The sequence below is a fragment of the Gorilla gorilla genome, chromosome 8, assembly GCF_029281585.2.
Source record: "Gorilla gorilla gorilla isolate KB3781 chromosome 8, NHGRI_mGorGor1-v2.1_pri, whole genome shotgun sequence".
In the NCBI taxonomy this organism is placed as follows: domain Eukaryota; kingdom Metazoa; phylum Chordata; class Mammalia; order Primates; family Hominidae; genus Gorilla; species Gorilla gorilla.
The window spans coordinates 109,501,270-109,519,353 of NC_073232.2; the positions used below are offsets into that span (position 1 = coordinate 109,501,270).

Consider the following 18,084-nt stretch of genomic DNA (forward strand, 5'->3'; position numbering starts at 1 on the left):
CCTGTTTCTTTTCTCTTTTGCCCACAGATATGGTTCAATTGAAATAAGCACTCCTCAATACTAAGGCATTGAAAATAAAAACCACCTATTTCTGAGAATAAAAGAGGAGAGCTAGCATGACACCAGTGGCCCCAGCTACTCACCCTAATCCCGATTCTAGGATAGAACACTCAGGTTCTGGGCACTGGATGCTGATGATAAAGGATTAGATATTAATGATCAATTTGAACCAAGACTTGGTCATTACTCAACTTCAATTTTTCTTCCTTTTTTTTTTTTTTTTTTATAGTGAAAATCAAGAGGCTGGGCCTTGAAGCATCTCAGCAAGCATGACGTCCTCTACACCATACCCTCTGGCCTGGGGTTCAGCAGTCTTCACCATTTCCATTCCCTGAACCCCTCAAAATCAGGAATACAGGTAGGAACAAAAAGTGGGCAGCCCACATAGCAGGCAAAGCTAATGGAACTAGCCCGCCAGGAAGGGGGACTGAGAGGAAAACTCTTTACACATTTGTTTTTCTATCTTCCCTTTTCACGTTTTTTGTTTTGTTTTGTTTTTGTTTTTGTTTTTTTTGAGACAGAGTCTTTACCCAGGCTGGAGTGCAGTGGCGTGATCTCAGCTCACTGCAACCTCCGCCTCCTGGGTTCAAGTGACTCTCCTGCCTCAGCCTCCCAAGTAGCTGGGATTACAGGTGTGTGCCACCACACCCGGCTAATTTTTATATTTTTAGTAGAAATGGGGTTTCACCATGTTAGTCAGGCTGGTCTCGAACTCCTGACCTCAGATGATCCACCTGCCTCAGCCTCCCAAAGTGCTGGGATTACAGTTGTGAGCCACTGTGCCCGGCCCCTTTCCACTATTTAATGCATGTCTACCTCTTCAGTCCTTTCTACAATTCAGTGATTAATGATTATGTGCTCAGTACCGTACTCAGCATTTTGGTCCTCTTCCTGTTTTTCAAAATGTCCCTCTTGCCCCCGCCACTCCCTTTTCTTGGCATCACCCAGCTTCCCACATGTAACTTTAAGAGTCTCCATGCTTCATTTTCAAGGACCTGGTTCCTTTCTTCACAGTGAGTAATACAAGCTGGCCCTTGGGGGCTGGGGAGAGAGGGACAAGTAGTTCTGAATAGCGCCTCAGAAGCTAACATGGCAAAAGAGGAGTGTGTGGGTAGGTAACAGAGTAAAGACAACTGTAGAGTGTTTATTTCTGTTCAGGATTTAAACATCTTTGTCATCAAAGTAGCTATGTCAGCATCAATAACCTGCTGATTACAAAATTTACCCTTGGCAGAGAGAAAGAGAATTAACCTTTAATGAATAATTGCCATCTGCCAGCACTGTGTAAAGCTAGTGATTCTCAGTATTTTAATCGTCAAGGATTCCTCTGAGATTCTTGTAGAAGCTATGAAATCTCTCCCCTAGAAAAATGCAAATGTACATAAAATTTTACATAGAATTACAGGGGCAAACTATTGTCCTGAAGCATAACCACAGACCTTAGATTAAAATCCTCCATGCGAAGTCCTTGTTATTGAGATGTATACCATTCTCCCCACCTTACAGATGAGGGGACAGGAGATTCAGGGACTTACCCAAAGTCACATACCTAATAAATTGCAGCCATAGGCTGGGCACAGTGGCTCACGCCTGTAATCCCAGCACTTTGGGAGGCTGAGGCGGGCATATCACTTGAGTACAGGAGTTCAAGACCAGCCTGGCCAAGATGGCGAAACCCCGTCTCTACAAAAAATACAAAAATTAGCTGGGTGTGGTGGCACACACCTGTAGCCCCAGCCACTTGGGAGGCTGAGGTGGGAGGATCACCGGAGCCTGGGAGGTGGAGGCTGCAGTGAGCCAAGATCGCACCACTACACTCTAGCCTGGGTGACAGAGTAAGATGTTGTCTTGAAAAAAAAAAAAAAAAACAGCTGCTATAGACTAAATGTTTGTATTCCCACAAATTAACTTTGAAACCTAATCTCCAATGTGATGATATTAGGAGGTAGGGTCTTTGGTAGGAGGGGTCTTTGGGAGTGTCTTTGGCAGGGCCCTCATGAATAGGATTAGGGCCCTCATGAATAGGCCTCTAAAAGAGGCCCCAGAGAGATCCCTTGTCCCTTCCACCATGTGAGGTTACAGTGAAGACGGCTGTCTGTGAACCAGGGAGTGCACCCTCAGCAGACACCCAATCTGCTGGCACCATGCTCTTGGACTCCCCAGACTGCAGAACTGTAAGAAGCACATTTTTGATGTTGAGAAGCCACCTAGTCTATGGTGTTCTGTTAAAGCAGCCCAAGCCCACTAAGACAGCAGCAGGAACATTTCAACATGAGCTGTCTAACACACCTTCCTGCCTCAGATGAAAACTTCATCTAGGTTTTCCTGTTATTGTAACCATCACTCCTTATTTTTAAATGAAGAAATAAAAATTATGTGAGAAACTGAAATCTATGTGAAGCATTCTAGACTCAGCCATGGGAAATTAGGAAGCTCAGGATCCCAGAGGCTCCAAATCATACTTCTTATCAGCCAAAAGCCCCGCTCCTCCTGAACCCACCCACCCACCTAAAAACAAGCCAAAGAGGAGCCTTTCTAGAGGCTTCACTTTCCTCAGAACAAGAGAAAAACTCTCTCTTCAACATCAACAGTCAAAATGTGAATAGACCAGTCAAATCCTCTGGATATGAAACAAAACAATTTTAATTTCAGAATATTACAAGAATATAAAAGACAATGCATAGGATCGTTTCTTTACAATTACATACACATAGTCAAATAAGAATGAAAACTTTAACCAAAACACTTAAGAAACCTTGTTTCTCTTGTTGAGCAAGCTCAGGGATAAGACAAAGGCAACCCTTGCTCTGCAGAAAGAACCCTGGGGTGAGGGAATATTTCCCCCAACAGGTTCTATCTGTCCCCAGACATGGCCAGGGGAGGGCTCCATGGCTCTTTAGCACAGGCTGTGGCCTCACACACTCCAGTCTCCATGGTAACTCAAGCACTCAGGCTATTATGTCCCACACCTCCTCGCTGGCCTGCTTCTGTCAACTCTACGCTGGTAGAAGATCTCGGCATTAGCTGTCTGGGGAAGCTAACTTCCTACAGTGGGTTTTAGTTGAGTTAATCACCACTGGTGTAAAACGCTTGTGCATCTTAGGAACCCAAATCTTCCCCAAATTCTAGACAATCCCACAAAATGCTAGTATCTAGGTTTAGATCTAGGTCCTGTCTTCCGTTTGAAGCCTTCAGGGTAAAGGAGGGCGGAGATAAGGCTCTCTCCTGGGGAAAGGAGTTCTACACAAAAATGACCTCAGAATGGGGGCCATTAGCCTCAAGCATCTGTGTGAGGCCTTGTAGGAAAGGAGACAGAGTCTAGAGACATCTATTCCTAAAAATCACCTGGTTGCATGGCCAGTCACTGTGGGGCACGTTCCCAGTGACCACAGGTTCTCCTAGACGGCAGTATTTTCAACTGCATGCTAACACAGGCTGCTGTGAGGGAAGCTGAACAGAAACGTTCCTACTCAGGAGGAGAGAATGGCTCTGTTCTGACACTCTAGGATCAACTGCTTCCTTACAGGTCAACAGAACAGATACCTCCGGAGCACCCAGGTGTCACTGCAGTCAACAGCCCTCCACTAGCCCATTTCCCAAGGGTGTTCCCTTGTCCTTCCTGAATGACTCTGGAAGGACATTCTGGGTAAAGAGCTTTCCTTTGCGGAGGATCAACTGTAGTTTTGGTTACGATTCATTACCTGCTCCTTTTTTTATGGTTCGTTACCTGCTCCTATTTTGGCCCTCAGGTACAGTCAGTATCTCCTGATGCTCTTTCACTACTACAGCAGGGTTTTTCACACCAGATTCATTGGTCCCAATGCAAAAGTCTATCATTGTAAAAGGTGAGAAATTCCAACGCCTATGGTTCTCACTAATTTAGTCAGTGGGGTTCACACAGTACAGTCTGGACCAGGAAGGTGGCCTGCAGTTTAATATGTGTATCCCTCTGGCACAAACACAAGGCCCCAAATTGACACCACATCAAAGCCCATCACAGGTGACCCCAGAAAGAAATGAAGTTGTAAATCTGCCACAAGAAAAGGCACTTCCAGAGAGATTGTTCCAACATGAAAAACAAACACAATGAAATAGATTCAAAAAAAATCTTATAGATTAAAAAACTCTGTTAAATACTGGCTCAAAAACAATACCTGCCCACCAAATCAGAAGGGAGACAGCAGCCTTCTGTGGCAAATGATAAAAGGGGTTTTCTCTGTGTTTTCCGTAAGATTCCACAGGATTAGAATAGTTACATATTACAAGGTAGAAGGTTATGCTGCTTACTCCTCAAATTTGGATTCTAAGTCGATCACAGCTTCTATTAAGAAAAATGACCTATAAAACCCCTAAAGCAAGGGAAAACATATTCAATAAATAAACAAAACACACATAAACCACCCAAGGAGACCAGCTATATAAAGGTATGTGCATGTGATAAATATCTCTCTCATGATCCTCACCCCAGAACACAACCTTTGCTTATGATTCCATTCACCCAAAGAGCATCTACATCCGTCTAAATCTCAGCTACTTCCCTTAAATAGAATCAAAAACTAACACGATGACAGGAGCTATCAGGTCACCACTCTGCTCCCTCTACCTGATGCCAGCCCTGTTTAACAGACCATAGCACCACTTCAGGAGGAAGCACGTCTAAACAAATAAAGGAAAGAAGGAAGAGCTAAGGAAGAATACCATTTCAATTTGGTGATACCAAAAGGGTTTTCTGTTTGAATTAACTGATATCTGGTGTAAGGGATTTCATTTTCTTAATAAGAAAAAAAAAGTCAAATATTTAATAGAAACCTACGCAAATGAATTTGCTAATATGTGTTTTTAAAAATGACATAAAACTGCTCTAGAGAAAGGGGCTTCTAAGCAGTTTTGTTTTCCTAACCATCTATTGTTCACACTGCATTAAGCTGGAAGACCAAATTTTACATTTTTCTCCACTATTGCTGTTACAGCAGCAAAAGCAGCAGAAAGGCTGGCAGAGAGGGCTGCCAGCTGGGCACAAGGCCAAGCTCTGCTCCCCCAGAGTCATCTTTCATTTCAGCAATGGCGCAGCATATTCAACAGTTTAGAAATAGGTCAGCAAACCACATTTTGTGGGGCAACTGCTTCCCCATAATGGCCTGACTCGGCTCCAACCCACAGGGTGAGAAGGGTTGTACAGCTCCACAGAGCCAGGCACAAACCTGAGCATTCCCCCCTGCTACATGCTGCTCTCTGCCAAATCCAAAAGCCAGAAGCTCCGGCCCCATCTCCAAATTACCACCTGTGTCCCTTCTGACAAGGAGAGGGCGGAACAGTAACACTCCTTGAACATTGGTGACAAGCCACAGCTGCTTCCAAATAAGAACATTCTCTCCTTTAAATCCTGTCAGCCCTGCAGAGGCTGCTGCTTGCTTCTTCTTTCTGATCCTAACTTCCTCTCAGGAGACGGTCTAGCCTGCACCCTCAGAGAGTGCAATGTAATCCCACCCATAAAGAGTCATCCTGGGACATAAAGGCAGCCAGCCCCCTCCTAGGCACACTCCAGAGCTTCCCCCAGATACAAATATTTTAGCAAACTTCTCTTATGCTGTCAGTGACTTTCCTTGAGTCACAGTGATTTGGTTCAGAAGTATTACGTTGGCACCACAGATGTTTTAGTCAAGAGGAAATTGAATGAAGATAACAAGTTCAGCAAAACACAATTATTTTCACATCACTGAGGAAAGGGAAAGAGAGAGAGAGATGGACAAGGGAGGGAGAAATGGAAGGAAGGAAAAGAGTTTAATAATTAAGATTTGTTAAAATACTGTATCATTCTGAATTCTCCTTTTTCAATACTGCAGGTCAAATACTCTGATGTCAGACCCAAGAAATAATAAAAAATGTCCAGAAAAGCTATAAATTCTTTGGACACAAATTAGGTATTGAGGAATACAGCCTCATAAGATAAAGAGTTTTCCCAAAGCTCAAAGTGAAAAAGAGGGAAAGATATCTAGCTTAGAGCCCATCCAAAAACATGGCTTTTAAAACAAAGAAATAAACAAACAAAAACAACCAAATACCCAATACTATCAAAACAGAGAAAAACCCAAAATATCCATTAAAAACAACATCAATCCACTGGGACAGTGCTTTTTAAAAAATTACTGGCAGTTGAGCACACATTTCATATTTTTTTTCAAAAGTGGAATCTGCCTAAACACATTGAATGAGCACTGAAGCCCATCTTACTGCGCTGTATAAGCTGGTTGGATAGTTAGTGGTTTCCCCATAATATTAAAAAAGAGAGACAGGGCCTAAGCACTCTCTCAGAAGGCACAGCTTGCAAACATCATCCAGTGAGTGGGGTTAGAGGTATCAGTCGGGTCACGGTATTAGTTGGCTTTGACAATTCAAAATGCAGCAAGCAAGCTGCAAGTCCAAGCTTTGCTGTGGGCAGGAATAACACCTGCCCACTAAACAGAAAATTCTGCATGGACCATAGGAGACAGCTCTGGATCCTTCAGAGAAATCCTAGGTTGAAGGAAAAACAAGAGTGTTAGACATGTTCTTAAATATTTCTTTTTGCAAACATCGCACTCAAAAGCTACAGGGTCTACACTTAATATTTTCTCCAAACCGAGGGCTAATGAGTTTAATTAAGAATGTGTGACTCTACCAAATAAATATCTGCCTGATATAATCTCATTCATTAAATCATCTTAATGGCCGTAACAGCTAACAGTAAGTACATATTTTGTGCTGCTCTAAGTTATTTACGTACATTATTTATCCTCACAATAACCAGTATATGAGGTACTACTCCTACCATTTTACAGAGTAAGAATCCGCAGCCTACACAGTTCATTTGCCCGAGGACTAACATATAAGCTATTAAGCAGCAAAACTGGGAATGGAACCCAAGCCCAGCTGAATGCAGAACTCATGCTCCTACCACCACCGCCCCTCTCAACACTCAATGTTTACTAAAAGCCGACTCAGCACAAGGCACTGTCATTTTTCGGAGGATGAGAAGAACAGGAGACAGAAGGCCACAAATACACTAAGTCTGACCTTTGTCTTCTAGAAGAAAAACTAGTTACAGAGATAAGACAACACGTGAAGTAAATACAGTAAATCATACTAAGTGTCAATATTTTTGTAGCACTAATAAGTTCAAAGGAAAAAGTATTATATTTGGCTGTGTTAGCCAGAGAAAGTTTCAAAGAGGAGGTGAGATTTAGGCTAGACTTTGAAGAATGGGTAAGATTTTGACTACTGAAAATAATGGCCATAATAAGTAGGTGCTAAATCAGTGGTTCTCGTGTGGAGATGACTTTGCCTCCTCATCCACCATGGGACATTTGGCAATGTCTAGAAGCACTTTTACTTATCACAACTGGGGGAAGGATGCTCCCAGCATCGATGGGGTAAAGGCCAGGAAGGCTGCTCATCACACAATGCACATGGCAGCTCCTACAACAAAGCATTATCTGAACCAACATGTCAGTAGTGTGCCAAGGTTGAGAAATCCTGTACTAAATAATAGTCTTTTTGGATTATGTTGTTGATCACAGTAATAAAATTACATTATCTTCTTCAAAGAATATGTTACTTTTATTATAAACATCACTATCAAGAAATCTGAGGTTGTATATTCATTGTTGTATAAAAGAAATACATGGCAGGCACCTGGATCTGTGGGCTTGGAGACTGCCAATGTCTGAAGAGAGTTCAGACCTGGCGTTGCCAGGCTGGAAGTAGTTATCATACAGAGAGCAGAGCTGAGCAGTGGAGGGAGACCAAGCTGCAAAGAGGCAGGAGAAGCAGGAGCAGAAACGAACAGAACTTAAGAGCAGAACTTAAGATAGAGCATTGAAAAAAATAAAGATGTAGTGGAATAGGCAAACAACAGTAAGCCACTGCAGATAAGGAAAAGAATTAAAGAGGAAGAAGAACGAGAATAATGTAGCATCATAACACCAGGAAGGCATTTCCAGATAGAGGAAGTGACCAGGAGAGAGTAAAGTGAAAATGCCATTGCCTGATCCAATTGAGGGTCATTCATTATCTCGACTTCTCTGAACTACTAACATTTTTGAGAATCTAATTAGAACCATATATTCTCTCCCCCAGAAAAATACACATATGTACCTACACAAAAGATTGCATCAACAATACCGGGAACTTTATTAGACCATTTAGGAAGTCCACAGATGACAAGGTCAACAATCCCTGCTCTAAAGCTTATTGGTGAAATATTAAACTGGTTTTTAAAAAACATCTTTCTTTCTTTCCAAGGTAGAGCTGTCAATACAGAAAGATATTATTTCCGCATGTCTTTCAAAAATGACAGCAACAAAAGTTGTAACTGATACAAAACAATGTAGCCTTCAAAAATAACTTATGCTTGGTTTTGATTCATGGACATACAGAAATATTTAGACACAAAAAACTCAAACCCCCATCTTGTCTCAATTAGACAGCCCAGCCTGGAAGACAGAAGCAATGAGGAAAGAAAAGAGAGTTTAGATAATTCATTCAAGGATAAGTAAGAAGAATATACTGAAATCTAATTTTCCAGAAAAGAATGTATCCATAAGGATTAGGCTTTTGATCTGTCTATTGCTGATGTCTCAAATAGTAATTATGCTCATATCCCAGTGATAAAACAATCATGTCAAACCAGACTCACTTCAGCTGCCACATGAGCCTTATATAACAAGACCAGGTTTCAGCCCGTTTTCTACAGTGACAACTATAACCACTTGTTAATGATTTAACAATGACAATGTGCTGCCAAAACATTATTTCAATTGAGCCTCATAATAAATTAATAAATCTGTGAAGTAGATGTAACTTTTATCCTCATTTTCAGAGGAGAAAACTTGAATTCATAGAGAATGGGTGGTTTTCCTGGGTCAGAGGAATGATAACTCCCATCAGGACTAACCACAAATCTCACGGCCTTTCCATTGACCCACTTGGCTCCTTCAGAGGAAGGCACAGCAGGCTTTTACCAGAAGAGCCTGGGACAATCAGCAGTCCCAGCATTAAATAGTCCTCTTTGTCCTAAATAGCCCCCAAAATATGCTGTATGATATGACTTCCAGGATCCTTAGGCACGAGCTGTTGATCTAGAAAGCTTCACTAATTAGGGCTGGCCTACACAGAAAGGGAACCTAACTATTCCATAAGCATACTCCCAGCACTGTTGAACTTGGTTCCACAAATTCATTTACACTTGTTTTTAATTTGCTTCGCAAGTATTCTTAAGGTATTTTCCCCCATGTGTCCTGTCTGTCCAAGAACACAGGGACCATGTGGGTCTGTGTTCACAGCTCTACCCTTAGCACCCAAGACAATGCTGAGTAAATGGTTCAATAACCATCTGGTGAATGAACTCAAGGGCAAGGACCTGGCCTTATAATTTTTATGTCACTTCTGACTACAAATGTACTATCCTGGGAATTCAAACAAATGCTACTGACTAGATGCAGAAAGGAATTACATTTAGTAAGAACAGAGAGTAAGTACAATTAGTACCTTTTTTCCCCTCTTTCTTCCCTTCAGACCACTTCAATCTTGTTGGTGTCATCGTGACAGCTGGAGAGCCAGAAAATAACTGTAATAAGAAAATTGTACAGTGGTTTCAATGTTCTAATGGCATTCCTATAGACAGACTTTACTAACAAATGAATTATTTGTTCAATTTCAATGTGAAGAGTTTTTCTGAGACTGATGTATTTATATCTCATTAATCTTAACTGATTTACTGCTGGCTTAATGAAGTAGGCATGCCTAGGATATCTTGAACCACCACCCCACAGGTAATATAGAGCCTAGGAGGCCTGGCTCAAATGTCACCTGTGGAATCTTCCAGTAAGAACTAACTGCTTCCTCCAGCACTTGTTTAAGGAGCTACTGTACTGTACTACTCATCTGCTTGTGACTAGTGATACCATTCTTGAATTCAAAATGTGTTTGTTGAATGAGTCAATGAAAACCAACAGAAAGAAGGTAGCATAAATGAAAGGATTGAGAAAAAGCCATTTGAATGGCCCAAAGAAACACAGTAAAACAGATGACAGTATATCAATTTTCCTCTTTTCTACAAATATATACAGACAGACAGACAGTCCAAAGAACAGTGTCTTACTAAGTTCCTATTTTCTTTGCTGGTTCCCTTCAATTCACCAATGGCCACAGATTCTGGAGTAGGGTTCTTCTTTTTCTTTTCTGACATCATCTGATTTCCCAGGACCTTCCGCTGATTTAAGAACAGAAAACATTTGATTTATAAACACCTACTGCATCTACAGTGGAGCTATACTAGCCTTCAAAACTGTAATGTCCTTGGGTTAAAAAAATCTCAGCATTCTGATAATCCTGTATGGACCCTCTCAGGCCATCTTATACAAGAGAGGCCAAAGCATGTTACCAAAAAAACCCAAAATCATTACTTTTGTTTAAGTGATCACTTTTCCTCCACATTTAAAAGGGCTGAAAGGTTAGAAGCAACTTTATAGTTGATTTAAACAAGCTAATATAGGTCAATTACAGTGTGCCTCTGAGACCAGTTACTCACAATATAGAAACACCAGTTACTCATCATATAATTTTTTCCCCAAAGATGTGCTGTCTCTGGCAACTATTTAAAAAGTCCCTCCTCCCTACTCACCACTGAGGGATACTTAGGCTGGCTCTTCTCTAAGGCACTTCTTCCTCCCTGTCATTTACTCACACAGGACTGGAACATTTGGAGACATTCTATAAGAGTTACTAATATAGCCACAAGAAGGTAGAGGCCTTCTTAAGGGGGTCACATGACTATACTGACATTCAGAGCAAGACTAAAAGCCCTTTCATCTCTGAACAGCTTAGAAGATGATGTAGTTTAGGTAACCGCCAACAGTGACAATTCTACCATCTTTGGAGAAATTTTTTTTTCCCTTAGAGAATAAATTTGAATTCTAAAAAAAGAACATATCAAAACTAGAACATTAAACCCTGCATTATAAATATCAGCAGCAATATTCAGAACATTCTGATTTAATAAATAATTTACATGAGAGGAGTTCTGGAGGAAAAAACTCTAGCCAAAAAAGGGATCCAGACAGGCTAGATGGTCAATTATACCTTGATAAGGCTGAGGGAAAACACAAAAATAATATTTTAGGCCGGGAGCGGTGGCTCACACCTGTAATCTCAGCACTTTGGGACACTGAGGCGGGTGAATCGCTGGAGGCCAGGAGTTTGAGACCAGCCTGGCCGACATGGTGAAATACTGTCTCTACTAAAATTAACTGGGCGTGGTGGTGCATGCCTGTAATCCCAGCTACTCGGGAGGCCAAGGCATGAGAATCACTTGAACCCTGGAGATGGAGGTTGCAGTGAGCTGAGATCACGCCACTGCACTCCAGCCTGAGGCATAGAGCGAGACTGTTTCAAAAAAAAAAGACCAGCAACACAGCAAGACCCCATCTCTACAAACATTTAAAAATCAGCCAGGTATGATGGCATGCACTTGTGGTCCCAGCTACTTGGGAGGCTGAAGTAGGAGGATCGCTGAGCGCCCAGGAGATCAAGGCTGCAATAAGCCATGATGGTGCCACTTGTACTTCAGCCTGAGCAGCAGAGCAAGACCCTGTCTCAAAAATAAATAAATAAATAAATATTACAAGTTATTTATTTTTAGGGCAAAAATTTTAAATTTGAAGCAAAGAGCTCCCTATGTTGCTGGAATTATATATCTTAATAACAAAGTAATTTTTAAAAGAAAAGCAGGGCAAAACACCAAAAATAAAAACAAAAGGAAGCCATTATCCTCAGCAAACTAACACAGGAACAGAAAACCAAACACCACATGTTCTCACTTATGAGTAGGAGCTGGCCGGGTGCAGTGGCTCATGCCTATAATCCCAGTACTTTGGAAGGCCAAGGCGGGTGGATCACTTGAGGTCAAGAGTTCGAGACCAGCCTGGCCAACATGGTGAAACCTCGTCTCTACTAAAACTACAAAAATGAGCCAGGCATGGTGGCGCACGCCTGTAGTCCCAGCTACTTGGGAGGCTGAGGCAGGAAAATGGCTTGAAACCAGGAGGAGGAGGCTGCAGTGAGCTGAGATCAAGCCACTGCACTCCAGCCTGGGTGAGAGAGAGAGACTCCATCTAAAAAAAAAAAAGTGGGAGCTAAACAATGAGAACACATGGACACAGGGAGGGGAACAACACACACTGGGGCCTGCTGGGGGGGTGGAGTGGGGGGAAGGAGAGTATTAAGAAAAGTAGCTGGCCAGACGCAATGGCTTATGCCTGTAATCCCAGCAATTTGGGAGGCTGAGGCGGGCGAATCACCTGAGGTCAGGAGTTCCAGACCAGCCTGGCCGACATGGTGAAACCCCCTCTCTACTAAAAAGGCAAAAATTAGCTGGGCATGGTGGCAGGCACTTGTAATCCTACCTACTTGGGAAGCTGAGGCAGGAGAATCGCTTGAACCCAAGAGTGGGAGGTTGCAGTGAGCCGAGACCATGTTACTGCACTCCAGCCTGGGCAACAACAGCGAGACTCTGTCTCAAAAAAAATTAAAAAAATAAAAATAGCTAACGCATGCTGGGCTTCATACCTAGGTGATGGGTTTACAGGTGCAGCAAACCACCATGGCACACATTTACCTATATAACAAACCTGCACATCCTGCACATGTACCCAGAAATAAAAATTAAAAAAAAAAAAAAAAAAAAAAAGATACTCAGTGCTTTTGGGGCAGCAATCTCTTCCAAAAAAGAAAAATAGAAAAGAAAAGCAGTGTATAGCACTCATCTCTCTCCAAGTTAACCAAAACCTTGCCTTAGTTCATGCATGGAAATTTGAACCCCATGATCAAGTTATCTACTGCCACCTGATGGCAATATTCCTTCACTACATGTTCCGATAGTTTGAAGACTTATAAATTTAATCTGCAAACATGGTGATAGCAGCAGTAACACAGAAGCATATTTTGTATTTGTTTTAAAAACAAGATTTTTACTGAATTTGATACATGGAAGAAAGTACAACAACTGTTAAAAATATTAAGCTCACAAAAATTTGGGGTATCAAAACTCACTAGCCTATTGGAAAATCCAGTTTTCTAACAGTTTCCCTAGTCTGTCTCAACTTCCTCACTTCTCCACAGGTTTACCAAATTGCATAAAGAAGTGTGTAACTCGAAGCAGATCAGAAAACAAAAGAGGCCTCTTACACTGCTCAGGAATGCAGACTCTGTCCTTAGCCCCTCAGCCCCAGAAGAAAAGGAAGGACCCTTACTTCTACTCCTCCTCACGTCACAGAGCCCCTTCTCTGATGTGCAACACAGCAAAGCACTTTGCAATATAAAAGCTTTTCAACATTTTGTCTTTACCCCCTTATAGCCCTTTATAGGGTCCCCAAAAAACAGAAGAAAACTTTTTATGCAAAAGAAAAATCACATTGTTACATTTCCTAAAAATCAACGCTGAAAACGACAGCCCAGCATACCTACCTTAATAAGCCCACTGAAGGAACGCGAACGAGCCCTCTTTTGTACCTGGGAAGTAGAAGGTTCTCGCCCTGGTGTCTGGGTCAATGATTGCTTATTAAACTAAAAGAAAACATGGAGAACATTTTATAAATATTTTCCCATCAAGACACAGCATTCTGTGACAACTAATAGCTAAGTGTAAATAAAAGTCCAGGAAAAACTGAGTCTGTGCACAGATGGATTAGGAGGTCAAAAAGCCAATCACAAAGTCAGAAATGATGATGCCAAAAGAAGTGGATTCAAGTGCTCTGAGGGGCTCTGCACGCCACATTCCCTGAATGTGGAATTACTGTCCCCATTCTACAGACAAAAAAACTGAGACTTGGAGAGCTTATGAAATTTATCTACAATCCCCAGCTGCTAACCAAGACTTTTTTTGCAACAAAGCATCTTGGAACCACACAGTTACTGGCACAATCTAAAACAGTCCCTAATTTAACATAAATTGCATGCAGAATTTTTTTAAGTTACTAGAACTCTTTAAATAGACATCTATCATGACTGCCTGCCAACAATACCATCAGAGGAAATACATCAGAATGCAGACTTGTCAATGCTATCAACATCAGCTCTCTGGAGGTATCCGAAGTGGAAAACGAGAAGACCCAATGCAATGAATAATCTTATTCAATGCTTTGATTAGCCATTCATTTCCCACTTAAAAAGTAATAATAATATAGCATTTAACTCTTCTACTCTTCTGCCTTTTCAGATTGTTGATGATGTTGCTGTTGTTGCTGGAGACAGAGTCTCACTCTGTTGCCAGGCTGGAGCGCAGTGGCACAATCTCGGCTCACTGCAACCTCCGCCTCCCAGGTTCAAGCAATTCTCATGCCTCAGCCTGGCGAGTAGCTGGGATTACAGGCGTGCGCCACCACACCCAGCTAATTTTTTCTATTTTTAGTAGAGATGGGGCTTCACTGTGTTGGCCAGGCTGATCTCGAACTCCTGACCTCAAGTGATCCGCCCACCTCGGCCTACCAAAGTGCTAGGATTACAGGCGTGAGACACCACACCCAGCCTCTTCTGCCTTTTCTAACTATACTTTTAAAATTTCAGAACTGTAAAAATTTGGAAATTTTATCAGTTCAAGTTCTGGAGGTTAAAAAATTACTTTTACATAAAAGTACCAAGAGGTTCTCAAAGTTAATTGTCTCGGCAGGCAGAAAAATTAGCCACGTCTGAAGAGCTTAGCTGGTAAGTATCCCTCCTGAATAAACTGGGACAAGTAAAAAATGCATCTTTCCTGATGGTGGCAAGGGTACAATAAGGTAAATTCTCTCATATCCAACTCAGGGGAGTGTTAACTGGCAAAATGTTCTGGGAAGGTATTTAGCAAGGTGTATCCAGAGCCTTTTTAAAATGCATATTAAAAAGTACATGCCACTAAAAATACAAAAAATTAGCCGGGCATGGTGGTGTACATCTGTAGTCTCAGCTACTTGGGAGGCTGTGGTGGGAGGATCATGATGACCTGAGCCCAGGGAGGTCGAGGCTGCAGTGAGCCATGATTGTGCCACTGCACTCCAGCCTGGGCAACAGACTCAGAAAAAAAAAAAAAAAATACACCACATATAAAGTGTTCTTAGCCTGAAAAACTGAATTAGAATCAGATCAAGCCTCTAGAAATAGATCTAACTACCAGTTTATAGCATGAACACAGGACTGTGAAACATGTTGAATAACATTACAGGAATGCAATCATTAAAATCCAGAATATAGGCCAAGCATGGTGGCTCATGCCTGTAATCTCAGCACTTTGGGAGGCCAAAGCCAGCAGATCACTCGAGCTCAAGAGTTCATGACCAGCCTGGGCAACATGGCGAAACCCTGTCTCTACCAAAAATACAAAAATTAGCCAGGCATGGTGGCACATGCCTGTAGTCCTGGCTACTCAGGAGGCTGAAGTGGGAGGATGGCTTGAACCCAGGAGGCAGAGGTTGCAGTGAGCTGAGATCACGTCATTCTAGTCTAGGCAACAGAGCTACACCTTGTCTCAAAAAAAAAAAAACAACTCAGTCTATGGAAAACAATATAGTTTCTTCCACAAATAAGGTTCAAATAAAATCATGCACCACATAATGACATTTTGGTCAATGACAGACCACGTATATGACAGTAGGTCCCATCAGATTATAATGGAGGTGAAAAATTCCTATCATCTCATGATATCACTGCTGTCCTAACATCACAGCGCAATGTGTTACTCAAGTGACTGCAGTGATGCTGGAATAAACAAACCTACGGTGCTGCTAGCTGTATAAAAGTCTAGTACATACCATTATATACAGTACATAATTCTTGATAATGATAATAAATGGGCTAGATGTGGCAGCTCACACCTATAATCCCAACACTTTAGGAGGCCGAGACAGGTGGGTCACTTGAGACCAGGAGTTCAAGACCAGCCTGGCCAACAGGGTGAAACCTCATCTGTACTAAAAACACAAAAAATTAGCTTGGCGTGGTGGTGGGCGCCTGTAATCCCAGCTACTCGGGAGGCTGAGGCAGGAGAATCGCTTGAACCTGGGAGGCAGAGGTTGCAGTGAGCCAAGTTCGCGTCATTGCACTCCAGCCTGGGCGATAGAGCGAGACTCTATCTCCAAAAAAAAAACAAAAAACAAAAAAACAAAACAACAATAATGTTACTGGTTTATGTATTTACCATACTATACTTTTATCATCATATATACCTTTTACCATTATTTTAGAGTGCACTCCTACTTATTTTTTTTAAAGTTAACTATAAAACAGCCTCAGGCAGGTCTTTCAGGAGGTATTCTAGAAAAAGGCATTGTTATCATAGGAGATGACAGCTCCATGAGTGACATTGCCTCTGAAGACCTTCTAGTGGAATAAGATGTAGAGGCAGAAGACAGTGATATTAATGATCCTGTGTAGGCCTAGGTTAATGTGTATATTTGTGTCTTCAGTTTTGGGGTTTTTTCATTTTTTAGAGACATGGTCTCGCTCTATTGCCCAGGCTGCAGTGCAGTGGTGGGGATCATAGCTCACCGCAGCCCCAAACTCCTGGGCTCAAGCGATTCTTCCTGCTGAGGCTGAGGCTGAGGCCTCCTGAGTAGCTAGGACTACAGGCACACACTAACGAGACCAGTTAGTTTTTTTAAATATTTTGTGGATACAAGGTCAATGCTGCCCAGGGTGGTCTCGAACTCCTGGCTTAAAGCAGTCCTCCCACTTTGGCCTCCCAAAGTGCTGGGATTACAGGAGGGAACTACCACGCCCAGCCTATGTCTTAATTTTTAATTAAAAAGTATTAAAATTTACAAACAAATTAAAAGTTTTTAAAATAGAAAAAAGCTTATAGCATGAAGATATTCAGAAAATATTTTGTACAGATGCATAGTGTTGTGTTTTAAGCTAAGTGCTATTACAAGAGTCAGAAAGTTAAAAAAGTTTTAAGTCTGTAAAGTAAAAAAGTTACAGTAAGCTAAAGGTAATTAATTATTGAAGAAAAAAATTTTATAAATTTAGTCTAGCCTAAGTGTACAGTGATTATAAAGTCTACAGTCGTGTCAGCAATGTCCTAGGTCTTCACATTCACTCACCACTCACTTACTGACACACCTAGAGTAACTTCCAATCCTGCAAGCTCCATTCATGGTAACTGCCCTATACAGGTGTACTATTTTTTATCTTTTATACTGTATTTTTACTGTACTTTTCCTTTGTTTAGATACACAAATACTTACCATTGTTACAATTGCCTACAGTACTCAGTACAGTAACATCCTCTACAGGTTTGTAGCCCAGAAGCAACAGGCTACACCATACAGCCTAGGTGTGTACTAAGCTACGCCATCTAGGTTTATGTAAGTACACTCTATGATGTTCACACAACAATGAAATCACCTAAAAACACATTTCTTAGAACATATCCCAATCATCAAGTGATACATGACTATAAAGAAAAAGGGAGTGGGCCGGGAGCGGTGGCTCACGCCTGTAATCCCAACACTTTGGGAGGCCAAGGTGGGGGGATCACAAGGTCAGGAGAACGAGACCATCCTGGCCAACATGGTGAAACCCCGTCTCTACTAAAATACAAAAAAAAATTAGCCAGGCATGGTGGCACGCGCCTGTAGTCCCAGCTACTCTGGAGGCTGAGGCAGGGGAATTGCTTGAACCCAGGAGGCGGAGATTGCAGTGAGCCGAGATCGGAGATCATGCCACTGCACTCCAGCCTGATGACAGAGCGAGACTCCGTCTCAAAAAAAAAAAGAAAAATAAGAAAAAGGAAGTGAGAAAGAGAGAGAGAGGTTGTGTGTGTGTGTGTGTGTGTGTGTGTGTGTGTCTAAATGTAGTGTGGCACCCTGGATTGGATCCTGGAGCAAAAAAAAAGATATTAGGGAAAAAAAAAGTAAAATCTGTAATGTTAGTAAGTAATGTACCAATTTTTTGTTTTCTTTTTTTTTTGACATGAGTTTCACTCTTGTTGCCCAGGCTGGAGTGCAATGGCATGAC

The 18,084-nt window shown here is 41.8% G+C and overlaps 1 protein-coding gene and 1 long non-coding RNA gene across 7 annotated transcripts in view; one reads left to right on the plus strand and one right to left on the minus strand.

Moving 5' to 3' along the window:
• LOC129524966 (uncharacterized) overlaps positions 1-18,084 on the plus strand; it is a 40,187-nt gene that overhangs the window by 1,751 nt on the left and 20,352 nt on the right. The window contains exon 3 of the long non-coding RNA XR_008668959.2: positions 290-418. This is a non-coding gene — a long non-coding RNA (uncharacterized lncRNA). The remainder of the gene's footprint in view (positions 1-289; positions 419-18,084) is intronic.
• ARHGAP19 (Rho GTPase activating protein 19) overlaps positions 2,686-18,084 on the minus strand; it is a 66,648-nt gene continuing 51,249 nt past the window's right edge. For 4 of the 6 annotated variants that reach the window (XM_019035191.4, XM_019035192.4, XM_004049876.5 and 1 more), the window contains 4 exons: positions 13,561-13,659; positions 10,199-10,309; positions 9,586-9,664; positions 2,686-6,573 (listed from right to left, as the gene is read on the minus strand). In XM_019035191.4, the coding sequence (XP_018890736.2) occupies positions 6,563-6,573; positions 9,586-9,664; positions 10,199-10,309; positions 13,561-13,659 (300 nt within the window). In that variant the 3' untranslated portion in view covers positions 2,686-6,562. The other 2 variants (XM_055352629.2, XM_055352625.2) reach the window with 2 other exon arrangements.